The following is a 27995-nucleotide window of genomic DNA, read 5'->3' on the forward strand; positions in this document are numbered from 1 at the left end:
GGCGCAAAACGCCGCCTCCGAGCCCCTCCGGTGCCGACGGGCGGCGGCCCCGACCTCTCCTCCCCCTCCTCCCGCCGCGCCGCCGCGGGCGGTTGAGGCGGCGCGGCGGGAGGAGGGGGAGGAGGAGGAGGAGGAGGGAGGGGCCGAGGCTGCCGCAAGGGGCGGGGGAGCGCGGAGCGCATCGATCGCGCCCGTCTATCCATCCATCCAGCCATCCACCCTCTCGGCGCTCGGCTCCCTCGGCAGCTCCAGCCCCAGCCCTCCCCGTCCCCCGCCATTTCAGACCGGGACGGAAAGGGACGCGGAGCGACCGCCGCGGCGGGGCGGGCAAGGGAGGCGCCGGCGTGCTCCCGCGGCCCGCTGCAGCGCCAGGCAGGTACCCGCCTAGCCCTTAGCCCTAGCCCGTTGAACTGGGAGGCAGTCCGCCGCGCTTGCTTGCTTTCTTCCTCCCTTTCCCTTCGAGGTGGGGCAGGGGGAAGCGCTGCGGCTTCCCGGAGCCGGGCACCCCCCTCCCCCGTCCCCCTTCTTCCTCCCGGCGTCGCCCAGCGGAGGGGCAAGAAACGCCGCCAGCCGGGCGGGGGCCGCCTCCCGGCGACTGTCCCGCTGCCGCCCGCGGGGCTGCGCCCTGCCCCGCTTCCCCTCCGCCGGCATCCTCCGGAGCAGCCCTCGCCTGCCCCTCCGCCGTCCTTCCCCGCGGCGCGGGCGGTGGCTCGGCGGCCGCGGGAGGGGGCGGCGGGACAGGTGGCCAACGCCCTCCGGGAGCCCGGCACCCGGCGGCTTATGCCGAGGCAACCCCCCACCCCTCCCCTTTTCCTCATAGATTTATTTTTTTTATTATTTTTTCCCCCCCTCCTCCCAAATCTTTACCGCCCCCCCCCCCCCCCCCCCGCCCTCGCTGTGCGTGGGGCCGAGGGGCCGGGCCGGAAAGTTTTCGGCGGCCCGGCCGCGTCGCTGGCTCCTGGCTGAAGGGAGCCGGGGCGGGACGGGCAGCCGTACCCCGAGCCCCGGGGACGGTGAGGGTGGGGGGATCCCGCCGCCGGCCCCGCGGCGGAGCTCGGGGCGGTCGCGCCGGGCTCGCCCGGGAAAAAAAAATAAATTGCGGCGGTGAAGCCGTCAGGTGAAGCTGTGCTCGCACCGGCGCCTGTCCCGCCACAGCCGTTTGCAGGATTGTGTGTGGGGGTGGTCCCGGGTTTGTGGCCCAGCCTGAAGGGCGCTCGGTTTGGCCCGGCTTTCGTAAAAAAACCCGGGAGGTCTCCCAGAGTCGCTGGGGCTTTGGGAGAAGGCGGCAGAGAACGATATCTGTGCCCCGCAAGAAATACTCTTTGACGTTTTTCAGAATTTAGTGTATCCTTGGGGTTTTTTTCTCTCTGGAATCGGTGCCTTTCAGCTTAGTGCCCACGCTGTGTTTCCTATGTATGACTTTGTTTGAGAAATAGCATTCCCTCACAGCTTTTTGTCTTGTCTTTCAGGGAGGGAGTTGCTTTCCGGTAGTAGCAAAGGAACGTGATATTGAATGAAAACGCACCAACAGCATCCTCATTAGTCGGAGCCTGACTCTCTCTCCTTAATGTTGGTTTCTTTGTCATCAGGTCTGCTAAAAAATGACAGAATATAAACTTGTTGTCGTTGGAGCTGGTGGTGTAGGCAAGAGCGCCTTGACAATACAGCTAATTCAGAATCACTTTGTGGATGAATATGACCCTACAATAGAGGTAAACAATTTCATCTTATACTTTTTGTGAAGCGAGATAATCGGTAATAATGGTAGTTGTTTACTTTTGGACAGTTACCACAAAAACATAGAACAAGGCTTTATAATAAAAAGAGCTCAGACATAATGGTCCGCACTGGGCCAGCATTGGAGAGGAAATAGCTGTGCTTCTCGATCTGGCTGTGGAACAACATCTGCAGTAAAGAATTAACAATTTTTATCAATTAAAGTATGGTGTTAATTGCCATATCTTGTTGGACAGTTTGGATGCGTGTTTATAGGATCTTGGGTGACAAAGTATTTGCTGAATTCACTTGAAAGCGGTTGGCAAAACTTTTCATGTCTTTGCATGCAACCTCTTAAATGTGATTTTCCTTTTTGATATCAAGAAGGAAAATTTGTTCTGAAATGCATGTGTCAAGCTTTCTCAGCTCCTATCATTAGGATCTGTTTCACACGGTGAGAAATGTGTCCTGGAATGTTATGGTGAATGAAGCAAAATTTGGAGCTTTTTTTTTTTTTTTTAACACACCAGTGCATGTTTCTGTATCTAGAAAAAAATGTTTGAAGATAGCCACTGTAGTGGATTCTTTGAAATACATGGCACAGTTCCTCAAAATCTGAAATTGTATTTAAGCTTTAAAAGCTGTGATATTTTAAAGGCTTTTAATGAGCAGGCAAGCTCTGCCTTTTAAATATAAGAAAAATACTAGTGTTGTCTGAAATCTCCTGTGGATCGTTGGATTTAATAACCTCAGACCATATAAAGGGAGAAATGACACTATAATTTACCCAAGATTTTTATGTTCCCAGCACTGAAGCTCTGTAGCTTATGACTTCATTTATATGTTTATACAATGAGGCACTTGCTTCCAAGCTCACTTGAAGGAATCACAAGGGTTTAAATCTAGGCTTAAAATGGTGACTTGGAAAATGGCTGTGTAGTCATTTTCAGGTAGACATAAGCGAAAGGAGCCGGTGCCCTGAGGTGGTAGGAAGCTGTCTTATTTTAGCGAAGTACAGGCCTGAGTTAATGTGCTCCAAATAGAAATGTGTTGGCTTGAGTTTGAGTTTACCTTAACCTGTCTGTGTGTTGTCTTGTTTCTCTGTTGCATAGCCAAGTAGTACTTGTAGAAGATTTTGTGAATAGATCTGTGGAGAGAGGAAGAGTGACTTGCACTAGGAGAGCAGCTCTTTCAATTACTAATATGTGAAATATTAAGACAACAACCCAAAACACACTTAAACAGAAAACACAAAAAACTCATTGAGAGGAACAAGCAAAATGGGATTTTACTTTTTCCTGCAAAAGGAACTTTGGAGGATGTTGGTCTTTGTGATGCTTGTTCATAATAATCTGTGTTTCTCTTGGGTTAGAGGCATGTTTATGCATTACAAAAAAAGTATTATGGAGGTTCTATGTTAGAAGTTGTCATATAAAGCCAGAACTGCGTAAACAATTTAGGAACACAAAAAATTAAATGCCAGTATTCCTGAATCACTTGAGGGATTTTGCTAATCAAAAGGCTGAGTATTTTGAGGAATACCAAATACATTTTAATGTAAAATAATAAAATGAAAATACAGTTCCTTATAGAAAGAACCTGAAATCCCAGAACTGTGGCTTTTATTTGGTTGTGTGCAGGATGACTGTAACACTGTGGTGTGGTCCAGAATCCGTATATTGTGAAAGAAAGAAACCTTTTAACCCAATGAGTTTTACCAGCATCCACAACTTGTCGCATGCAACAGTATTAATCTTCTGCAACTTCTACAAGTTCTTGTCTGAGTACTAGTTACGATTTTTTGTCTTGTAAATTTCTTGAGGATGGAGACTGTATCTTCCTACTTGTGATAAATCACCTTGTGTGCGCTCACAGGGCTATAATCATGCATGTAAGCTTGTAGGGAAGAAAGAATTCAGTTATAGCAAGAGTGGTCTGTGATTTGGAGTGGCAAGCAGGTTGCAGAGAATGGGCTTGTGATTGGGTTTAAGTGCTTCAGTCCTTGCCTGGGCAGAATCCCATTCAGTTGAGAAGGGTTGCTTGATTGTGCTTCCTGTATAGATGCAGTTGTGGTGGTAGGGGCTGGTGAAAGAACAATAGCTGTAGAGTGTTTTTTATGCAGTGTGAGGAAATAAGGCAAAAGTTGCTTTGACTAGTAAATAATAACAGTTAAGACGGCTCAGTAGTGTCACTACTGTTGTTTCTCACTGCTGTTTCTTTCATCGCCACATGGCTGTTGACAAAATAATCATTTTCCCTCACAGATACATAATCAAGCTAAATATTTTGGGGTGGACAGAGAAGGGAGTTTAGTGTTTGTTATCTGTAGTGGATTCCATAAAGACACAGTTATTGAATAATTTAAATCCTTCCTGTGATTAGTGAAACAAAACTCAACACTTTCAAAATTCTCATGTTGTGAAGACAACACAGTTGAAGAGAAGAAAAAAAATATACTAGTTACTTAATCACAGATGCATTTACAATGTTAATATTTTTGCTGTTTTCAGTGGAATAGAATTAATGATTCAACAAATAACTTGTTTGGAAAATGTGAAGTTGCACAGCCTGCTTGAGTATTTACTTATATCTGAGCATAGCAGATGACGGGGGCAGGGGGAGGTTTAAAATGAATGTATGTTTGGGTGGCTACTGTTATTCAAATATATGTGCCTTATATGTTTCACAGTTTCATATTTTATTTGAAGTAGATGTCCGAGCACAGATTTATAGCCAAGCGATTTTAAGTGTTTTTTTTTAACTGTATGTACACTAACACTAACCCTTGTAAATCTGGCCTAATACACAGACCAGTTGGACTAGTGCCCTCTACCGGTCGAGGTTTGTTAAATCTTTATTTGTGCTCTTGTGTGATAATACAACTTCTAAATTTTTTATTTTATTTTTATTTTTTCTACAGCTTCAGCATGTTTAGTGCTAAATATATGTCATCTTTTCAGTGTCCTAGAGAAAGAACAGCTTTCCTAGTTGCCTGTCAGAGGCTTTTCAATTGGATTAGCAAAATCCCTTGGCTGATTTACGAATACTGATATTTAAGTCTGTGTTCTTAAATGACCTATGCACCTGTGAAACTTCCACCAATATTTAGTAATAGCTTAGTCTTAGTAGCTGTGATATTTTAACATTAAATCACTGGTATAATGGATTTTTACAAAATAATAGTTACTTGCTTAGATGGGATTTATTAAGCAGTGGGGTTTTTTTAGATAAATTCCATATGTAGCATATAGCTGAGATTTCCTATCACATTTCCTAATCAGTGCTTGTGAACAGATGGAATTATTACTCCTTTAGCATAATTCATGGTGATTTTTATGGCTTGTGAAAGGCCAATAAAAGCAGGCTAAATGATTAATGAAATTAAAATTTTTTTTATAGAGATATGCTGAGTCTGTATACTGGGGAAAATTGCAAATTCATACTTGGAGTCAGGTGCTACTTCAAAATTAACTTTTAGTTTGCATTTTGTTTTTACTTAATAGCTGTGTACTAGATGTTTCTTCATTGTTGCTCCATTGCATTCATTACTGCAAATCTTCCAATGTGTAGTAAAGCTACTGGATTTTTATAAGTTATGAAATTTATAGACTACAAGGTTGGGGTTTTTTGTTATTAAAGGGGAGTCCGGCCATTTGGGTTCTGCAATTGCATTTTGAAGTAGAAGTGCCACAAGTAGTACAGTGGCATAACTTTTTGTTACATCCTACTTTATATTTTGCAGGACTTGATACTTTTTACTGTATGGTTACACTTAAATAAACAAATTTTATCTTTGGTATGTTTACGCTGGTATTCACCATGATGGGGGTGGGGGTCCCAGTAGCCTGAGTTTTTAATGTGGTGCTTCAATTTGCTTTCCTACACTGACAAATGTGATTTCAGGTTTGATGTTTTGCAGGGGAAAAAGAAAAATGCAAAAAAGCAAAGTGCTTATTATTTCAGTAGCTTGGAAGGAAATCATAAGCTTGAATTTTCTCCCACGTGTTTCTTTTTCTTTTGCCTCAAATCCCCTTTCTAGTTAGTGACAAAATTTTCTCTCCAGAAGTGGGCAAAACAACTATCATCTCAGTGTTCCTTCTTTTTGTACCTGTGCTGTGCTTTATGCTGGTGCATCTTTGCTGCTGCTGCTAACATGGTAGGCATGCTAAAGCCAGCAGTTCTTAAAAGTGATTTTTTTTTTCTCTTAAAAATGACTTTTCTTTGATGAAAATTACTTAAGGCTTTTGTTTAGAGCTCAGTTGAGGGGAATTTCTTTTCCTTTGAAGTGCTGAGATGTAAAGGAGTAATACAGGCTTTTCAAGAACTGTTTTTCATATTTTTAAACTAGCAGTCAAATTGCAAGAAGAGAAAATGAAAGCTTTGTAAATATGTCTAGTATAATGATAGAAGTTCTACCAGTACTTCACTTTGAATGGTACTAAAGGTATCATAGGACATGAGGGATCTGCTAATGAATTTAAGTGAATTAGAATAAAGATGTGTCCTTTGGGGGAGGGAGGGGGGTTGGTGTGGGTTTTTTTTTTTTTTCTTTAAGCAATGAGATGGACTATTAACCTTATTTTAAAACGTGTTGGAGCTTGTGTATTTGTCTTGGCTCTATCAATATTTAAACAGTATTGAAACATAAAGCATAAACATAGCATAAAGTAAGTTAGTTACTTCTTGCTTGAACACTGAATTTACACTTCTGTGAAATAAATATTTCCAAAACCATATTGGAGGTAAATTTTTATCTTTAAGGTAACAGTCAATATTGTTTTACCTGATACTGTTAAATGTCATCCAGGCTCAAGATAAATGTGAGATTACAGAGTTTGTTTAGTTTAAGATATTGATTCTATACCATTATCTACTGCTTGTTTTTTAGCATGAGCAACAAGAAAGAAGAGAGGCTTTTGTAAAAATACAAGTAAATAGAAAGTGCACAGGAGTAGGTATATGGTGCCTTAAAATGGGTACAAAGGAAGGAAGGTCATTCTGAATTCATCTTGAAGTTGGCTAGAATTGCAGCTTTAATTCTTTTGATTCCCTTCCCAGTAGCTTAGGTGCACTTCTGTATAGTGTTAAAAAGAACAACAGCAATATTGTGTTAATCTCTAGCTAAGGGACCTGAAAGGTAATACCAAGATTTTGTGCTTATACCTTTTATTTGTTACAAGTACTGTTTACTGAGAATAATTCATGGCACTGCTCAAAGACCTATTTTAAAAGCTTATTGACGTGGTTTTATTTCAAATATATAGATGTTTATAGAAGTTATTGGGAAAGTAATGCTTATGTTCTTATTGCTAAAACTATGTACTCATAGAAGCCTAGCACCAAAAAGAGCTGTAAATAGACATGAATATCTAGTTGCTTGAGACTTTGTACAGATTTTAGCCACTTGAATCGGTGACCTGAAAACTTTGATAGCATTGAAATTGTTTGTTCCAACATCTCTGTGAAGCAACCCGTCAGGGCTTTTAGATGACTCTGTTGGTCTGTCTTGGCTAAAAAGCTTGATCTTCAAATATATTAACAGAACTTCGATAACTTAATAACAAATGTCATTATATGTACCTGCTTAGGCATACAAAACAGATTTCCTGTCCCAAACACTGAAAGCTTTTTTATACTTAATTTCATTTTCAGTGGCATAGATTTTTTGGAGTTGTCTCTCTTGTGTACTCTTTCTATTTTATTATTTTGTACATTGTTGTGGCACAACGCTGACGTAAACATCCATAGAATGAAGGTCAAATTTTACTTAAAAAAAAAAGTAAATTGAGTAAGCTTAAACAAAGTTAAACCTTTAAAAATCAGGATTACAAGGTTCTTCAGTTCTTCTTTTAACTGAGACAGAGGGGAGATGCTTTTGATCTGAATCCAATTTGTACTTTTTGTCCTTTTGTGCAAAATAAGAAATAAGAACACTGCCCTTTTCTGTGTGTGTGCGCGCACTTCAGTACTCACTGAAGATTCAGAATACAGATAAGAACATGTTCTTTCAGTGCTCTTTCCACTTCTGGATTACTGTATACATGTAAATATGGAACACTCTTTTCCTACTGTCATTTGTCCATCTGTAAAGTTGGATTTTTAACTGTTTTCAGTCATGCTCGATTACTAGTAAACGACTTCAATATCTCCTGAGTTGTAGGTGTTTGAAATCTTACTTTTTTGTGTTTAACCAAGGTTTATGTTTTTTTCTTTTCTTAGGATTCCTACAGGAAGCAAGTAGTAATTGATGGAGAAACCTGTCTCTTGGATATTCTTGATACAGCAGGTCAAGAAGAATACAGTGCAATGAGGGACCAATATATGAGAACAGGCGAAGGCTTCCTGTGTGTATTTGCTATAAACAATACAAAGTCTTTTGAAGATATTCACCATTATAGGTGTGTATATTGAAAGATAATTGACTAACTCTTCTATTAGGTGGATAGGTTGCTTGCTCTTCCACTAAATAATAGAATGATCTCTTATGAAATAGCATCTAGGGGGAAATTTGCAAGTTAGCAATATTGCAACTTATTTGTGCATTTGTAGGTCTGAAAATCTGCTGCCTCGTTCACAAGTTAGAATATCTGAAAGCGCTTCTTGTATAAACCAATGTGACTTAGTAATTTTGCCTGTTCATAGAGAAGACTTATCTAAAGGTAAACTTTGCCCATTCCATAGATAAATTTGTGTGCTAAGAGGGAAAAAACTTACGCAATTGAAATTGTACAGACAATAATGTCAGTTGTTAGCTTTTGTTCTGGGGGTGGAGGGGAAATACCTGCGGAATGTTACTAGAAGAGTGACGTGTAAGCCCTGACACCTAAGAGTGGCAGACAAGCACAAAGTCAGAGTTCCAGGATGACTGCTAAAAAACCTGTTAGTAGTTTCTTCTTCATGGTCTCTTTCCTTTTTTATTACTTAGTTAAAAATTTCAACTCATGCTTTCTTTGTCAGCTACATTAATGTAGAAGTAGAAGCAGTCTCTGGTGATTACCATACCAGATAATTTATAACTTAGCAGCTTACTATTATACTGAATTCTCTTTAGGTATTCTGTTAGAAGACAATGCAGATCCCACCAAAGATCACTGAGTTCAGCAGCATCAGTTTAAGATTAGTCCCAAACACATAATGTTAAGCTATTCATAGTTAGGCATTTATAATGCTGTCAGATCTGTGTTGCTGTATGGTGGAGGAGTGTTTTGCTGTCAGTATTACCCACAAACCCAACATCTACTCATAAGCTGAAGTTGCACATTTTTGTTACGAATAGAAGTTACAGCTCCTCATTTAAGGTGGGATACCATGGCAGTTCAAGGTAATCAAAGTCAGCAGGTGCAACTGCCCTGATCACATAGTTTCACTTTCTCCAGCATGCCAGCAAGGCAGCTCGTTTGATTGTGTAGCGTGCTAATGTGGGTAGCTAAGCAGGTAGATGCCTACCTACAGAAATAGTTTACTGCTGGCTTATCTCCCTGGGGATCTGTGGGATGGGGGGAGTACTGTTGCAAATATGAGGGGCAAAATTGCTGCTGCATACTAACTCTGGGAGAGATCAATATTGAGAATGTGGGTGCTTTCTTTCAGGACTGTTTCTTTTTTATCTTTGAATTGAGGTAGCCAGCCTTTGTATAAATTTCATTACATATAAAATGTTCTAATTGAATGTATTGGTACTGGTGACTTAAACCCCAAACAGGTAAGAGCACAGCAGGGATCACAAATGGAAAAAAAACCCCAACATATCTATTGCTCTCAGAAAAACCATAAACTCCTCTTCATTATCTAACCAGGTAATTTACAAATGGGTTTCCTCTGGTTGTAGAGGAAGAAGGGAAAAGGGTAGGATAGATGTTGATGTAAGGGGAAGAAGGAGCATAGAGGTTTTTATGTGGAATTTTTGTTTTTAAAGAGAGAGTTGCAGATTTGCATAAGAAGGCCTTCCCAGTTTATTTCAAGGAATGTTGAGTTGAGTTGAATGCTGGAGTTTCTACTGTGCATTCACACACCTGTGAATGACCTTGCAGACTGAAGCTGAAGGCTTATAAATAACTGAAAACATTGACTAAATTAAGAAACATATGGCTAGATTATTTGGGAAGGCAAAAGTAATTAAATTAATGATTGTTATTTGAGATTCTTGACAAGTACATCTAACTAGTATTTCAAAATCCTTTCTATCTATTGTTTGAAAAGACTCCCTTACCAAATTTCTCCTTGTAGAGAGCCAGACCAGTGGTCTTCAAAATTTAACCCTGCCGGCCTAAATGCAGAGTTTTTAATGCTGTATTTAATTAAAAACCAAACCAAAACAAAATGAAAAAAGTCACCAAAAACCAAACCAAAATTGAGACAACAGGCATAGCGCTTTTACCTTAGCAAATGAATTGAGTATTAGGAGTGCTGAGTATGAGAGATAAGTAGCAAGATTTATACCAGAGCTTCCTAGGCTTGTTCTGGCATTAGCTGTTTAAAAAAAAAAAAAAAAAAAAGTGTCATGATGTCAAAATCTATAGTAGTTTGCAAAATGTCAACTTTTTTTTTTTTAAATAAGATGATACACTTGATGGTGACAGGATTAGTCACTTTATTTTTTGGTGGCTTCTGATAGTGTTATGTGCAGTAAATTAACCTAAAGTATGATGTTGGAATATGTTGATTGAATTTTTTAAATTGTTTTAAAATCTACCATATAGACTATTAATACCTCTTAAATACAATCTCTCCTTTTTTTTTTTTTTTTTCCTTTTTAGGGAACAGATAAAGAGAGTTAAAGACTCTGAAGATGTCCCAATGGTGCTAGTAGGAAACAAATGTGATTTGCCTTCCAGAACAGTAGATACAAAACAAGCTCAGGATTTAGCAAGAAGTTATGGAATTCCTTTCATTGAAACATCAGCAAAGACAAGACAGGTAAAGCTCGAAACTTACCAGATACAAATGCAGAACTCTCATCTGAATTATCATTTCAGGCATTGACAATTGCTTGGTCATATCAATAGATACTTTTCTCCAGAGTACAAATTCTTGTGGTGTCTCTTCCTTCTGTCAACTCGCTGACAACTGGTAATCATTTATTAATGAGTGATTTGCTTCAGTTGTGCAAACTCAAAGAATGAGACCTGGCCTGCCATTAACTCTCCACTGTCAGATGGTTGCAGCATTCTTAATGTTGTGAAAGGTTTTAATAGAATAAAAACCACTTCTACTTAGAGGTGAAGTGCTTTTTTTCCTCAGCAAGACGATTAAGCAGATGAACAGCTAATCAGTTTATTCTGTTTTAAGTCTTTTCATTAATAACAAAAGGAATTTTTCTTTGAGGCATTGGTTCAATGTTAGTGGGGTGTGCTTGATATACCTTTTTATAGCTAAGCGATTGACCATAAGTATTTTTTGAAATTATTGGATTAATTGCTTGTGTAAACTGATACTCTTCTAAGACTTTAGAGCTCACTGTTGGTATATTGTACCCCACTGGTATAGGTGAAAGAGGCAGCCATTAGGGTGCTTTCAGTGCTTCTCTCAGGGTTTGCTAGGACAAAGGTGAACATAGTGGTACATCTGTGCATTCAGGAGGAGATAAGCTATACAGATGTAGATGAAACTGGTTCTGTACTTCTGGAAGAAAGCATTCTTTTTGAAAAATGCTGATTTGTGTTTTTTCTTTTAAGAGTAAAGACTTAATATCAGTACAAATTAGATCAGGCCTGAGTGGCCAAATAACTCGTACTCTTTGCATAATCAGAAGTGTTACGTGGAAGTTATGAATCAGGAATTAGGTGTAGCAGAGGAGGCAAATAAGAGCAGAATACTGCAATTTGAGTAACTGCTCAATGTAACTGCTAAATAGATTCAGCTGCATCACTTGGCAGAATTTCCCCATAGGCAGTACCTAAGTTACTTTTGGATATAAGAAATGAGTATTTTATTAGTGCAAATTTGCTACACCCACCCAAGTTTGACAAGTTGAAACCTGGACTAATTAGTAAAACTTTACAGAGGAGTCAAAGGAATGCTAACTTTTGGCAATAGAGAAAGTCTCTGTTGTGTAGTTCCATTTTTTTAATCCTACCTAACTTTAATGACTGAGAATAAATTAGGCCACAAGAGTGTTGTGAAGAATGTGGCATCTAAGTGGACTTGGATAATTACAGTGTTCTTGTTTGGAAGGTCCTGTATTAGTGGCTGGCATTGAGATCTTAGGATAAAAAAGGAAGAACTCTGAAATTATATTTGAGGTTTGAAATAATGGAAGTTCTGTAGTAACATCTAGATTGTACTTTGTTCAGTCTGTTTTACAGAGCATCAGGCTTTGTTGAGGAAATACTCCTTTTGCATAGCCACTTTTAATAAAAGTATGTGGATACAATGGTATATTTTCAAAGATTGCTTCTCCCCACCCCACCTGCAGTTTACTCCTACAAGCAGCCCCATCATGCTTAGCCAATACAAAATCATATGCTCAATAATCACCACTTCAGTTTTATAATGTTCGTTTACACAAAGTAGTACCTGCTTTTTGTATCGCTCAAACTTTTAAGAGGTCTGCCGGAGGTTTGTACATGTTTCAGAGCACAGTAGATCAGTCATATTTGACTGTCATTCTATAATTTGACTGCTTTTATCTGTGACTTTATATTTCTGGAGGTGCCAACTGAAACGTTACAGAAGAGATCTGACTGTTGGCTTTTGTTTTTCAAAGCTGAGCTTTACGCCCTCTACAGATAAGGAGTCCCTAAAGTAGTCTCATGGATTTTAAAATAAAGATACCCAATAGACTCTTTGAGAATGTTGGCTTCTAAAAGTTGGAACAACTAGGTATGGCTGCTGGTTCTTTTGCAGTGCTGCTAGTAACACGTTGTGTTATGAAACTGCTTCATAAGATGCTGTGTTAAAATATTTTTGAGAAGACAAAATGGAATTGGAGGAAGAACCTGATCTTTAATTATAGCAAGATCATCTAAGTATTTATGTATATGTATATACGTATGCATTTACATATTACAATTTTTCAGTCACATTGTCATATATAAAAAATACATACATACATATATATATATATGCGCATACCTTCTTCCAAAGTAACTTTTTTAATTAGGGGATTCAAACAATTTTGCAAGCTGCATGTGGTCCATGGACTATTATTTTTATTGGGCAGAATTCAGTCCTTGGCTAAAAATAAATAAATAAATCTGGTCCTCTCTGGTTACATGCAGAACTACCAAGTATGAACAGATGTAGTTGGTGGTCTGGCAACTTCTGGAGTCTGTAGAAATCCTGACTTGAATATTTGGAAGTAGGAACCTTCTTTTCCTTTCCTCCCACCACAGGGAAACGTCAGCACTAATGCACTGTGGAAGGGGCCCTCGCCATCTTCTTGCTTTATCCCTTCCCCTTGCCCGACTTCTGCTGGAGCTCAGAGAGAATCAGAAAGCTTTCTGGGGAAGGAAACGGGGGAGATGGAAATGGAAAGGAGCTGTCCATGTAGTCTGTTTTGCCAAGACACTTTTTTAAAAATATGGCATTGTATGCTTGTGCAGAATGATGTCTCAGTTCCAACTAAGTCATTTTTTAAGATTTTCAAAAATTCATAGACAAGGTCAAAAATAGGAAAGAGGAAAACACTGAAATGAAGTGCAGAAATAAGTTGTTCTAAAAGTTAGTGTATTTGTTTTTATTTGGTTCTGACTGCAATAAAGATTAACTTACTGCAAAAAGGTCGTGATCTAGGCCAAATCCCTGTATGAATTTTCATACAAATAGAGTTCATCAGTGAAACGTTTGCTTAGTGGACCGTACAACCTGAGTATAAGGCTATAGATATTAAGTTTTTTAATTGGATCATTGACTGGAATGAATATAATGCAATTTATGAAAACTAGTGATTGTCCTATTTCTCAATGTAAATGCGTCAATACTAGTGGTTTTGTAAGGCATGTTGCATCACTTATACTCATCCTTTCACAATCCTTATGCAGAAGGGTATGAATTTCTTGGGTTTATTTTGATAGCTGTTTTTGCTTTTCTCTGACATAAGCTTTACATTCAAATTCTTCTCTGTCCCTATGAGTGTATAGCTCCCAATAATATCAATAGTATCAATGAGAGATGAGAGGCAAACTTGATTTATCCCCACCAAGGCTGCATCCTGTATTCTTTACTGGGCTTCCATTTGCCTGTGAGTTACACAAGGAAAAGCTGTAAGGCTGTAGCCCAAATGTGGTTTAACTGTAGGATTTTGTTTGCCTTGGACAGCTGTCTTGCTACTATTGAATTCAGAGGAAAAGCAGATAGATGGGCATATTGTAAGCCTAGTAAAGGTTTCTCCAAAGTGTTAGGTCTCGTTGTTGAGAATATATACTTAAACACACTTTTGAAGTGTGTAATGAAGAAGTTGACTTAAATCACAAGGATGCTGTTAAAAAAGCATTATGGTTATTTCAGCTGTCTGATGTACAATAGGTTAGGCCCCAAACTTGTGACAAAAAGAAGTTGAGAACCTGTGCCTGGTCTGATGAAGTAATCAGTGCAGTATTTAAAGAACTTCATTCCTACATCTCAATTAAGATTTACGAATAACTGATAATTTAGACAGTGTGCTTGAACCAACTTGCCATTTTATTAGGGATTTGTCCTATCTGCTTAATGATACTGTATGTGTTTGACTCCAAGCCATTTTTAATGTAGTTCATGTGTACAGGTTCCATTTTGAAACTTTGTAAAATTAGTTACAACTTTGTCAGGCTTCACAATGTGGGTTGAGTTTTTTCATGTTGCTTGTTTGTTGTAAGGGAAAATTTTTCCAAAAAAGCTTAGTCCTTCCCAAGAGCAAGGCCCCAAGGAAGAAGAAAAAGTTTCGATGATGTTGAAACACATTCTGGCATCCCACTTGTGTGCTAAATGACTCCAGGATGCTGTGGAAACAGGTTTGTTATTTACCTAACATAAAGATAAATAGGCACAGCAAAAAAAGGTTACATGTGCACAATGGGTGAAATTCAGGTAGGACGGACAGCTATAATTCTGGCACTTCTTAACTTTGTAATTTTAATCATGATTTTATGCAGTATTTAGTGTGAATTTACTGATGTATATCTGGTATTTAACCCTCATAAAATAATAACATGATTAGCTTAACACACCCTCCCTCCCCAAACTAGTGGAGGTTCTGCATGTGTCTGAGTTATATTAACTGTTTCCAAACAGTCCTTTGAAGTATTATGTCTGTTTTAGAGACAGACAAAAAATTAGTCCTAACCTATAAGCTAAATATTACATGAGCTAGTAGATTTTTGCAGGTTTGTGTATTCTCTACTATTGGCTAAGCTGACTTTACCACTACAAAGTTTTATGTTGGGAGTGCTTTTATGCAAGTCAGTAGCATTCTTTTTGCTCATGTCCTCATGAATAATGTTGATTTTATTTGTCTAACAGTTGGTTTTAGGAGACCAACTCTTGACAAAGTGTATAAAGGTGGACACAGAACACTTTTGAGATGTCAAGGCTAACTTTCATTACTTTCCTTTAAGCACTATTTACAGAAGCAGAACATGTGAAAATTCCTGTTTGTACTTTGGTCTGTATTTGAAATAGTGTTTCTTTGCGCATAGTCATATTTTAAAATTGAATGTTTGGCTGTCTCCTAGGAGTCAAAAGCATCTTGAAGATGTTGCCTCAAGGTCACGGGTTCTTTGGGCTGTTTAGATTTTGAAGGTTTTAATGTCTGCCAAAGGATATTTTTGCTTCCAGTTCTGACAGCTGAAAGAACTGGTTAATCATATTTTAGATGTATGGTCCATGCTCATTTAAGGAAAAAATACTGCAGAATCTTAAAAGAAATTGGTATTAAAATGACTTCTTAAGTTTATAAGACTGGCACCTGGCTCTTTAAAATGTCACCTTGTGCTAATGAAATTAGCAAATGCGTCTCTGTACAGATTTTCTTTCAGAATAATTTCTTTCAGCAGGATTCATAAGACTGTTCTTGGTGGTGGCAGTAGTAGCAATTTCTTTTCTCACTCTGTTTCTCTCCCTCTCTCTGCATTGCTAAAGCAAATTACAGCTCACATTGGTGATGGGAAAGTTGGCAATAAATGTTGACTGAAGAATTGCTATCTAATTATTCATGTGAAAGCTCCATAATCAAATTACATATTTCTACTGCAAAACAGTAGATTTGCAAAAATGCTGATTATTGTACAGCCTGTGCTTTGGCACATAGCAGTTGATCAATGTTTACCGTTTCCTCTTGAGGAATAAACTTCCATTCCTTCCAGGAAAACATGAAAGTATGAGCTTTACTTGTTTTTTTGCTGTTTTTTAATGGCCTCCTTTACATTTTGCAAACTCTCAGACCTAGAATGTAAGACTTCACACCTTGTCAATACTTCACTACATTCTAACAGGACACATTGTATATACCAGAGAAATGCAATCCAATAAATAAATCTAATTAAATTAATCTTTAAATTCAAGTGGCTGTAGTTCAGAAGGACCCTCAGATAAGCAGCAGTGTGTTAAGAATGAGTCTTAAATGTGATAACCTATGGCACAGTTCATGCAATATGACCCAGTAACCGTGGCAGTAAATGTTAGCTATTTTTGTTATTAGGTGCATAATATGAAGATAAGTTGGAGACATAATTTACGGAAAATTCGCCGAATGCAAGCCCAGATTGTGTCTTTGGGTAGTAATAAAGTTTTGAGGCTTAAATGGTTGTACTGTTTTCCATGATCATCAGTCTGTTCTGTTTTTATTTTAAAATAATGTGTTTGTATTAAACTAACAACCCTGGATCTGACTGAGGAGACAAGTAATGAGATTGACAGTGAGGCAGAGGAGAGATTTGCTCTCCCCTTTAAAAGCTGCAGCTAAACATTTTGTATCTTGTTATGACAAGAACATCCTTACAGATCTACCTGAATTTTTAAGTTTATGCACAGATATAATCAGTTTAAAATAACAGGTATCATAATTTAAAGCTGGTGCTGTACTTCTTTCTCTTGTATTTACTTAAAGATATCTTCAGTTCTCATACTTTTTCTTTTTTTAAATGCTTATTGTATCATCATCTCCAAGTAGCCTAAACTCAGAACTGCAGAAAGGTAGGGTGTGAAACCAGAGAATCTGGTGTAGCTCTGTGTCATCCTTGGAATACTTGAAGAGCTCTCATCAACCAGAGAAAAATCTGAGCAGCAGAACTTCACGGGCTGTTTGCACTTAGTGGTTATTATGGTACCTTTGCCCAGAGTTTGGCCCAGAGAGAACAGATTAGGTGTGCCTTGTATGTTGATGTGAACCAAGCTCTTAAACATGATAGTAATGAACTTATTGCTTTTTCTGCATGGAAGAATAACTTCTATAATTACAATAATCACTTTTGAAAGTTACTCCGAAATATAATATACTTCGGGTGCTTCTTAAAAGCACTTTGCCATGACCCAAATATTGCTTTTCCTAAATCTAATAGCATAGTGTTTGCTCTGTGAAGTCAGTAGCTTTAAAGACAATATTGCCCAAAATTCAGTATTCTTGGAAGATTTTATTTCTTTGTAACCTCTTAGGAAATTACCTGTTTAGACTTTTTCTATACTTTGTTAGTTTGTTCCACAGATTTTTGCAAAGAAAGTACACCTTCATAAAGAACAGGACATAAACAAGCTTACTTTTCTTTGCCTGCCCAAACAGTTACAGGTTCTCACTTTGGCGAAGAAGTGAAAATAGGTGGTTAACTGTGTGTTTATAAGTACCCCCCAGTTACCAATCTAATAAGGTTTTGTGCCTGCTAAGTACATCCATGCCCACAAAAATGTGTGAGAAGATTCAGTACCATAAGCGGTATTATTTTCAGCATGGTATGCAATGGAAGAAAATCTTTCCTATGCTTTTTTGTCTGAGTGTTACCTTGCACAGGAAAAAAGGAGGGCTTGAAGTGTAGGTGTTCACAATAACTCGTAATCAATAAATTCTTTGAGTGTGTCTTTTTTTGCTTGCATTAAAAACTATTCATCAAGCAGCAAATGTGCATTTTAAATATGTGAATGGAGATCCATATACTTCTCTCAAGTAAAGCTCATAATTTCAGTAGTTTTGTTGTGGCTTTTTCCCCTGCCATGGGTGTCCCAATATATCACAATTGTCAATGAAGCAGTTTTTAAGGAGTTGTGTTTTACAATGCAGAGAGTGGAGGATGCTTTTTATACATTGGTGCGAGAGATTCGACAGTACAGAGTGAAAAAAATCAGCAAAGAAGAAAAGACTCCAGGGTGCGTGAAAATTAAAAAATGCCTTGTAATGTAACAGGGTAAGTTTTGTAATGTAACAGGGTAAGTTTTGTAATGTAACAGGGTAAGTTTTACAAATCACTTGCCAAATAAAAATGATTGACAGTGTCTTACAAATCAGACATTTTATGGTTAATTGATGACATAATTTAAGATATAAAGCCAATCAGGTTTCAGTATAGTAATCCTGAATAATATTCCTAGCAAACACCCAAGTACAATGAATTTGCTTTGTTTCATGGGTTTTTGATAAACAGATTACCAAGAAGTCTTTACTGCATATCAACTTCTCCACCTGTGAAACGGAGACCTAGTTTTGAGTGTGAAGAGGAAAAAGGTTTACTACAGATATATTGCAGATCTTGTGGAAGTGAATATTGATTGAATCTTTAGGTTGATGAACTGAGGGGAGAGGACAATAATATTTTTAGTCCTTCTCAGATGCAGAAACAGGAGGTTCCTAATCCAGCAAAGCAGTATTTGGCTAGCAGCTGGCGTACAGGATTTCTTAATTCTCAGGCCCTTCCTTATGCTATGCCATTTTTCTCTTGTTTTCCCCAAGCTTAAAAAAATCTACCATTTCTAGAAATACTTTAGTTTTGGTTTTTGCCATCTATAGTGCAATGAGCAATCCAGATTTGGACCAAATGGTAAGGTTTCACTTTTTTTGAGAGCCTTTACAAGGTGTGGGGGGTGTGAGGGAAGCAACAGTGAAGTAAAACTGGGGGGGGGGGGGGGGGGACGGACGACACACCAAAACCAACAATAATAAAAGCACACCAAAACCCCAATACCCAAATTGTCACAAAATCGTTTATCTGTAACTACACTGTAAGAAAAAATGGGAGGAGAGGGAAGAAGAAACTGTGATATGGAAGAAGTACTAGTCTAAATCACTTCCAGTGCTTTTTGAGCAAACCATCAGAATAGCTCCTTGCATATATTACTATCCACTAATTCTTTACCTCTTACTGCACCATTGCATAGTGTGGGTTGCTACTCCTTATATAATTGTCTAACAGGAGGATGACTTGGAGTTTCCCATTGTGTAAAAGAAAAACCGTTCACTTTTCAAGGTATTTTTTTTACACTCCAGAACATCTTGCAGAGAGGTAGTGGAATTTGACTTGTATCTTAAAGAGACTGTCACAACTGTAGGAATAGTCCCCTCAGTAAGGGAATTTTGTTCCTCTTTCTGGGGGAGGCAGGAGAAATTCTGTTTTGTATCAGTTTTTATTAGATCTGCTCAGGCTTATTATATTCTCAGCTTTTAAGTGGTAGATGACTGCTCTGAGATATTTCTTTAGATGTTTCCATAAAAAAGATACACTTTGTGATACTGTTTGTATCAAAGGTTTCCTTTGCAGAAAACTGGAAAGGCTCCCCAGTCTTGCATCCAAATATCAATAGAATTGATGCCATCAAAATACCTTATTTTATTCTTTCCTAGTTATCAAAAAACCCCAACTAACAGCAGCTTGGCAAGTAGAGAGCAATATGAATTAAATTGCTTAAGCCTGCTTCCTGTAGCCTTCTGAAAACCAGCTTTGCAGTTTTTTGCTGTCTTACTAACGTAGCCACAACTCAAAGCAGAATTTCTTTTAGTATATTGGAACTTTAAAGATCCTGAATTCTGTTTGCTTTTCCTTTCTGTGGAATTCCTTGAGAGAAGGAGAACAGGATGGTGGGAGTTGTGGTTATCTTTTTTCTTTTTTTTTTTTCTTTTTTTTTCCCCAGTGGAAGCATCTTTTCAGAATTTAAGATTCTTGATAGCTCAGTGAACCTATGCTTTCTTTCTACCAGCTTCCTACTTTCTTTCTGCCTATGTCCAAGAGAAGTATGTTTTTGGGTTTTTGTGCATGCTGGTTTTTTTTTTTTTTTTCCCAGGTGGGGAAAATCTCATGTCAGCAATGGATACTGTTGGGGTTTTGTTTTTTTTTCCCATACCCTGTTTAGAAAACAGTCTTGGATACAAGACTCTAGAACTTCAAGAGCTTGCTCAGGGGAGGAAACATTATTCTTTATACTCAAGTGAATTTTACATAGTATTGACAGTCATTTCAGCAACTTTGTATTTAGGAGGTTAAGCTGGAGAAAGCGTATTCCAAAATTACGTGGTACAGCTGTAATTCAGTAGTGATTCTAGTGGAATAAGAAATCGCACATTGAAAACAGTCTGGCTTGTATTACTTTCTGTTCAGTAAGAAGGTAGGTATTACTTCAGTCTGATGCATAGTAGATGACTAAGGAGAGCAGCACCTAATGATGTGAGTCTTTCAGCTGGGATTTTAGACTTAAAAAATATTCATTATAACACAGTTTGCTGTGTTACTGATAGACAGTATTTGCTTTCTTTTTTTGTCTGTGGATAATCAAATTTGATGGTTCAGAGTGTTGTTTTGCTGCCTCTTGGAATATGCAGTTTATCTTCTTGCTGCTTATGGGATGCCTTCTTAGTTAGATTAATCTTGTACAATTAACTGAAACATTTGACTACCCTGATTACCATTAACTGCTGATGCTTTCCAAGATGGTCATTCCTGTTACACAGTAAAGCAGAAAATACATAATATCTTTTGATCCCTTTGTAATTTCCAACTACCAAGAAGAAAAAGATCTCTTTCTTGAAAGCATTAAAGTTTTCACATAAAAAGCATACCATAACAAAAAGTTTCTCTAGAGCATAAATTAGACATCTAGATAATGTAATGCAGATTGAGCTGGGTTAACAGTAAAAAGTTTGAATTACAAAAATTCTAGATTTGAATTAAAGAATTTCTAGATGCCTGATTAAAACTGTAATTTAATGATTTTTCCATAGTACTACAGAGGTGTACAAATAGTTTCTCTTACTCATGACTTGATACATGTGTGTATGTATATGTGTATTACATATTAAAAAAAATATAAAAAAGACTCTTTTCTACAACTTAAAACTTGCTTAAGGGTCTATTTTGGGGGCTGGGCTATGAAGGAATTCCAAATTTCTTATGAATTTAGGGTTTTTTATTAATAGCCAGGTTAGTTGCCAAGTCTCATGTGTGCTGGTAAACAAGCAACCACATATCTAGACTTCTATAATGTCATGGGACCACGTGGTGCTCCAAAGAAAAGTTGCAGCCAGGAGCAGGCTGTTTCTGTGGGAACAGTTCTGATTTTTCTGTTCTCTTTGCCTTTTGTAGTTGCCCTTTGGAAAAACAAGTGCCAGGAGCAAGCTCCATCAAATGCACCTTTATTGAGGCAGTGTGGTATAGTTCTGAACATGCACAGTGAATTTTGAGTTTCTAATCCTGAGCCTGGATTTAAAGCACTCATTCAGTACATCTTAGGCTTTCCAAAAAGCTTGTACATAATAACTCCATTGTTAGAGAGAGGAAGGTCAGCTGCATGCAGTCCCTTCTTACTGAAAAAAGTAACTAGAAAGGTTGATCGCCTTTGATCTTACAGTACTGATGCCTTTAGGGACGTTCTGTAAACAGCATATCCTCCACTTACATTGAAAATTTAATCCACAGACTGAAAAGTGAAAGACCTCTGTTTATCTTGAGTCTCCTGTTCTAATTCACAAAAATTCTAAACGTAGTTTTGTATGTCATGTTATATTCATTACCTGAATTTAAGAGGAACTGTGGCAGGACCAAACTACTAAATACATAATAAATAATTTTAACGGCTTTATCTACAGCGGTGTTAATGCAAGAACGAAAGCTAAGTCAATTCCCTAGTTATTTTGCAACATGCGCTGTATTTAAAAGATCATCATCACCTCACTAGGTAGAATAAAACATTTCAGCCTTAATTGTGAAGTCATGTGTGTAAAGGCCCATAATAGTGTCTAGATATTACTCTGTAGAAGTTATTTTCTCTGTATTTGTTTTTAAACCAGTTTAATGAGGGAGGGTTGCTTGTTTGAAAGCTTAAATTACAATTTTTGTTTAGCATGTCATGTTTGAAAACACCACTGAAAGCCAATGACTGTCCTCGTAATGAGTATTTTTCTAACACATTAATGATGAGTGTGAAATACTGAAAGGTAGTTTTGTGAGGAAATGTGAACAGTCTTGTAGAAGAATGTTGTGGAGTGGTTTTCCTTACATCACTCTTGTGTTCTAGGAATGAAACTATTCTTCTGTCTGTTGTGATTGATTCTTAATACTGTCCTCCTAGCTGACTGGCTGAGATGAGAACTGCAGTAGATACACTTTGAACTATCACCACTTCTAGATCATTTCCCTGCACAAACATTGCTAAGTATTCACTTTATGCATTAATGCTGAAGTTATAAGCAAAATACACTAGCTCTCTGTAAAATAATACCAAGCATTTCTAAATCTCAAAAGATTGGGGACATGACCTTTTCCAGAACTAAGGCTAGTCTTCATTAGGCATGCTACATCAATTTTATATTGATCAAGAATATTTTAATATGTAGAGTAAGTTATTTGCAACTGTATTTTGTATATTACAAGACCTTGCAGAAGTGTGTTATTAGTATTAGGAGATAGGCTGCTAAGGACTTTGATGGAACATCAGTTATTTGTAAATGTATTATGAACTTGAATGTGAAGGGTTTAAATAAATTTAGATTATACTGGGAGCACTGTTTTATAAGTGAAGCTATTTAACACCTCACTCTTGGTTGGACTTTCCATCTTAAGTTTCATCATCACTTGGTGTTTGACTGAAACAGTAATGAGGTGATTTTTGGCTTTTTGTTGTGCTTTTTTCAGAGTTCACTTTCAGTTCTTTTACTGAAGTAGGCATAGAAGGGTAAACAGAGACTGTTAAATTTTTATTGTCAGCTTGAAGGCAAACTCTGTAACTGATGAGGTAGGAAGCTGCCTGCTGGTTGTAGGGCTAAATTTCTAGACCTGGTTCTACAGTGGTGCAGCTGGCTGCTGTGATATATTAACATTATACAACTGTTTCTGATCTATCTAAAGATATATGAGTAAGGCAGTGAAGAATCAAGGTCATTTTTTATCTTAATGATTTTATAACTGTCAGTACTCAAACTATTAAATGTAAATGCTGACTGACAACATGGGTACTTGATTAGAATTTGGAGCAACCTGAAAGCTAGGCAATAAACTGTTTCAGGTAAATAGGTTGTTACAAAGTATACCGTATAACACTGTACTTGAATGATTCATATCAGGCTTTCAGATATGGTGGTCTTTTTTGACCAGAGTTAATTTTTGTCAGCTGTAATTACACCCCACCCCACCCCCCCACCCCCACCCCCCCCCAAATGAACTACTTATTGTGAAGAAACATTAGCTTTTGTGTCTGTAGCTTAACTACTGGAGCCGTGGAGATTTTAAGTGACTGTGCATGATACAGCAGCATGGATAATGTGTTCCACATGTCTTTATTATGTAAGTTGAATAGAATGATTTATCAAATAATAATTTATCCCTGGAACATGGGATTGATTTGCATTATGTAAAGATTTATAAAACTGTGGTGTGATTACTATCAGTGTGCCTGAGAAATGACCTGAATATGTAGATTAATCATAACTATGTCTTTGGTATTGAATTCTTGCTACAAATACTTGTATTTACTTTTTAAAGCTGCATATAGATTATTAGGGCATCAAAAAAGCTAGCTAACGTTTCACAACTTTATTCTGTGGTAATAATATACTTGCAATCTAAACGTGTGGTGCCTATACTTTTCTAGTTTGAGGTGGGACAACATGTGCCCTCTTTGAGATGGGGAAGAGGGCTGTACATTAAATGACTTTCCTTACCACATTAATAATGGAATTGGACCTAGGGGTATCTGTGGTCAGCCCCTGAGCAGTATCACCTGCAGGCTGCTGTAAGGCCAGTTTGGGGAATAGCTGAGAAAGAAGGCAGGCAGGTGTTAGCTGTTGTTGGCACCAAAACAGCTCCTTCAGGTGGTTGTTCCAGTGCTCTTCAGAACTCAGGAGAGGAACAGCCTGTAGTCAGAATTAATTGTTCAAACAATGGCAGCCCACTCCCCAAAGCTGCTCTCCTGCAGGCCTCTCTGCCCATGCACGGTAATGCGGTCAGACGTGTTCCTATTACATGACAGGAGACAACTATGGTTCCCCTTCAATCAATGTTTTCCCCAGCATGCCCCATCCCAAGAAACAGGAATGCTCGAGAGGACTGTTACCCTGGCAATTCCTCCAACACACAGTCTACTCAAGGGGACATTATAAAAGCCTCAGAAAGGAGAAGACAGCGTAACCTCTCCTGGCAGGCAGCAAAACAGACTGCTGATTGAACACACTTCACCTGATCAGGTCAGATGAAAACAGGCTGTACCTAAGCAGGTGTCTGTCTGTTAATGTGATCTTAATGTGTGCATGTATGTATCTTTTCAGGGTGTTGATGATGCCTTTTATACATTAGTTCGAGAAATCAGAAAACACAAAGAGAAGATGAGCAAAGATGGTAAAAAGAAGAAAAAGAAGACAAAGACAAAGTGTATAATTATGTAAATACAATTTATCCTTATTCTTAAGAAGTACTTAAGTAATTTTTGTACATTACACTAAATTATTAGCATTTGTTTTAGCATTACTTTACTTTCTGCTTCATGATCCTGTTAGCTTTACCTGAATGCTTGTTTTAAATGACAGTGGAAACTTCATTCCTCTTAAAGTGCCAGTATTCTTTGACTGTTGGTTCTTGAACTAGCAATGCCTGTGAAAAAAAACCACAAAACCAACAAAAAACACCAACAAAAAAAACCTCACACAAAAACCTGAGAACTGTCTTAGGACTTTTCAGTGCATGCACCGTTGCTAACTTCCTATTTTTCTTACTGATTGTGAACTTCTGTTCTGTGTGCAAACCAAACAATGAAATGATGCTCTACACATTCTAACATCCCCTTTAATTTTTTGGTTTTTAAATCTGGTTGGGACAAAGGACTAGTTAGCAAAAGAGACTTTCATTTCAGCCTTTCTTTTATTTTAGACTGACTGCAATATAGAGAGACCAGAAGCCTTTATAGTCTTCCTGTAGATTTTGCTTCTAGGCATCTAGTCTTGTAGCATTTCAGATCAGCTTTAATGAATGTAAAGATAAAACTTTCAAAAAAAAATTTTCACTGCAATTTGTCACGGTCACTCCTTAAATACTCTATTTTTTCTATAAAAAAAAAAAAGAAAAATTAAAAAAAAGACAACAATGCACATCTGGCAATGGAAAAAGTAAAAGTTCTAATTAGGTTGATTTGCTATTGTTAATGCGTTCTTTTAAGACTTTCACTAACTTTTTGTGTCTGAAGACCAAGGCGAAATCCTAGCTCTTCTGACCCCCAGTGGCAAATCTTTAAGTAGCTTTGTTCAGTAGGTACAGGATTTCACCCTTAGTGTATCTAGGAAATACTAGAAAGCCTTAACAGATAAGTAGATTCAAATTCTTAGGTTAATTCATACATGGATCCAGAATTTACCATAAGAATTAAATCAGAATGAATCCCAAATTATATAGCGAAGTAAAACCATTCTTTATTTCCCCAAGAGTGGCATTAAATATTTCCAGATGCCTATCTTGTGCATAATAGGGGAGGAATTTTAAATTCTAGTAATATCAAATGAGTGAATGAATGAGTTGAATTTAGCTGCTTCATGCAAATAATTTGGAAATCTACTATGCCATAAAAATGGTGTGGAATTTGCACAAACAGTCAACATAGAACATGGTTTCCAGAGTCAATGTTTGTGTGATGTTCGTGAAGTACTAGTTTTGTTGCACAGATTAAATTGTTGGTGAGTGGCATTCCAGTGTCTAGACTGTCATGAAGCTAGACCAAGATTTTAATGTTGTCTTTCTCTGTGATTAAGTTCTCTTGTGATTCCCCCCCCCCCCCCCCCTTTTTTTTTCTGATTGGAATTCAGAATTTTTGCAGAAGATTTCATTTTTTCGTACTGCAGTAATCTAGTTATTCTGCACTAAAGTAAGAGCCAGTAATTCCAGTGTTGCCAGTTCCTGTTGTCTTACTGTAAATGTTGTATTGTTTGATTGTTTTATTAGGACTTGGGCTCCTGAAGGTACACTTCTTTCTAGTACCCAGCTCAGCTGCAGAGTAAAATTGAAAATGTGACTCTGGTGTACCCCAAAAAAATAAAACATAAGACGTTGAAGTAGGATAGTTCAGGACACTGGAAAGTTTGGAACGGGGAATAGCAGCATTGCTCTAACCTAAGGTATACCTAAACAATTACGTGGAAATTTTACACAGTATGATTTTAATATACCTGTGTAACTTGGACTATTTATATGATGTCAAGGGTGCAACTGCGTGAGATATTCTTTTGCTTCTACGAAGAAAAACCCCGCAGTGACTCTCGTAGGTGGAGAGCTGCAAAGCTTGCAGGGGATGTATACTATCTGGATTGCTGTGTGTTCTTTAATTTCAATGTGGCTGAGAGAAACAATGCCTTTTCCTGCCTATACCCCCCATTCCTCACCTTCCACCAAAACCCAGACCCCTTTCCCTCCTTTCAGCTTTGATGTGAAATATACTTCAGATTATGAAATACTCTGAAAAACAGTAATAGGAGAACCTAACATTATATTGTAAGGACCAATACGGAATAAGAACAGATTCTTAATGTTGCAAAACATTTTACAGCTTCCAAGGTTAAAACATTTTGGGGACAGTTATTTGTGCATTTTAGACACTCTTGATCATATATGAAGAGCGTAGCAGAACAGGATAGTATACCTTGAGCAAATGGAAGTAATCTTAAGATTACTTTAAGATTTTTGGTAACTGAGTCACACTGCATGTAAAATTAGGGCTGGTCTAAAATTCTTATGTTAATTTAACTAAAAACCATTGGAGAAATTCTAGCTGAAAAGTCTTAATCATCAAATGTGGATTTATATAGCTCTAATATAAAGCTATATATAAAAATAGTTGGGCTTCTTTTTTTTTTTTTCAGTAAATGTGATCTGTAGCTACTGATCTAAGTTAGTACAAAATCCATTTAGATTAACCCTTATTTACTTTTTTGGAAAAAAAAAAAAAAGGGAAGAAAAAAAAAAATACACATCCTTGCCACTGTTGTGCAGTTTTGTCTTAATATTTGTTGAGATTTGGTGAAGCATGTTGGATGCAGCTTGCAAAAGTTGATCTCATTATTATTCTGTCTTTCCCTATTTGGAATGCTTTCAAAGAACATACCTGGATGCTATCTGTTCTGATAGCAACTACTAAATGAACAGGTGAATCACCATGTCAATATGTTAAATTGCCATGTGTCAGGGAGTAATGCCTTCTTATAGTAGCTTTATGTAACTCTGGTAAACAACTTTATCATTGGTTTTCTCAAAACTGAAATTTAATTATTTTGACCAGTCTCATTGCCCTAAAATTTTTGTTAACTTAAAAGTAAGTTTAACTGTATAGATTTTGTAACAGTAACAGGATCTCCGTAATGGGTAAATACTGACACGCAATCTTCTGCTCTTGTCTATACTATGAAGCAATACAATTATTACCTTCAAAGACCATCAAACTGTAAACAAATCATTGTGTCTCAAGTTTACATAAAGCTACATAGATGGTAAATCTTTCCTAACATTTCTTTATTCCACTGTCTTGTGTTTTCACGTTGAAAATACTTCTGCTTTTTCCTCTTGAGTGCCAACTTCTTACTAGAATGACTTCTTAATGTAATATGTTTACCTGGAATGTATTTTAACTATTTTTGTATAGTGTAAACTGAAACATGCACATTTTGTACATTGTGCTTTATTTGATGTGGAACATATGCAGTGTGATCCAGTTTTTCCATCATTTGGTTGCGTGACCTAGGAATGTTGGTCATACCAGACATTAAGTTAAAAAAAGAAAAAAAAAAAAAAAGACCACTGTTTGTTTTAAAATTTTTAATGTTTTTAGGAGTATGTGCTGTGAGGTGACCTGGAATTTGTCATTTTTTGTCAAACTGTACTGCTCCTATTTATTGTAATGTAATAAAAAATAGTTATTGTGAGTTT

The 27995-nt window shown here is 37.6% G+C and overlaps 1 protein-coding gene across 7 annotated transcripts; it reads left to right on the plus strand.

Annotated features, from left to right (window-relative positions):
• Nucleotides 1-226: 226 nt before the first annotated feature.
• On the plus strand, nt 227-27991 carry KRAS (KRAS proto-oncogene, GTPase). 7 transcript variants are annotated; one of them, XM_049821912.1, is made up of 7 exons: nt 230-376; nt 1470-1712; nt 7936-8114; nt 10473-10632; nt 17900-18015; nt 18067; nt 24362-27991. In XM_049821912.1, the coding sequence occupies exons 2-7, from the start codon at nt 1602-1604 to the stop codon at nt 24476-24478; spliced, it is 684 nt and encodes a 227-aa protein (XP_049677869.1). In that variant the 5' UTR covers nt 230-376; nt 1470-1601; the 3' UTR covers nt 24479-27991. The 7 variants fall into 7 exon arrangements, 6 of the variants coding, with proteins under 6 accessions (XP_049677866.1, XP_049677867.1, XP_049677864.1 ...); XR_007508710.1 differs by lacking the exons at nt 17900-18015; nt 18067 and adding an exon at nt 24107-24280 and having other exon boundaries at nt 233-376; nt 24362-24448; XM_049821909.1 differs by lacking the exons at nt 17900-18015; nt 18067; nt 24362-27991 and adding an exon at nt 13050-17893 and having other exon boundaries at nt 227-376; nt 1474-1712.
• The last annotated feature ends 4 nt before the right edge of the window (nt 27992-27995 follow it).

This window comes from Accipiter gentilis, chromosome 18 (assembly GCF_929443795.1).
Source record: "Accipiter gentilis chromosome 18, bAccGen1.1, whole genome shotgun sequence".
NCBI lineage: Eukaryota > Metazoa > Chordata > Aves > Accipitriformes > Accipitridae > Astur > Astur gentilis.

Coding starts and splice junctions, on each gene's coding strand:
- KRAS (XM_049821909.1), top strand. CDS start 1,602: ATGACAGAATATAAACTTGTTGTCGTTGGAGCTGGTGGTGTAGGCAAG. Junction 1,713..7,935: donor AATATGACCCTACAATAGAG/GTAAACAATTTC, acceptor TTCTTTTCTTAG/GATTCCTACAGGAAGCAAGT. Junction 10,633..13,049: donor CATCAGCAAAGACAAGACAG/GTAAAGCTCGAA, acceptor CTCCCACCACAG/GGAAACGTCAGCACTAATGC.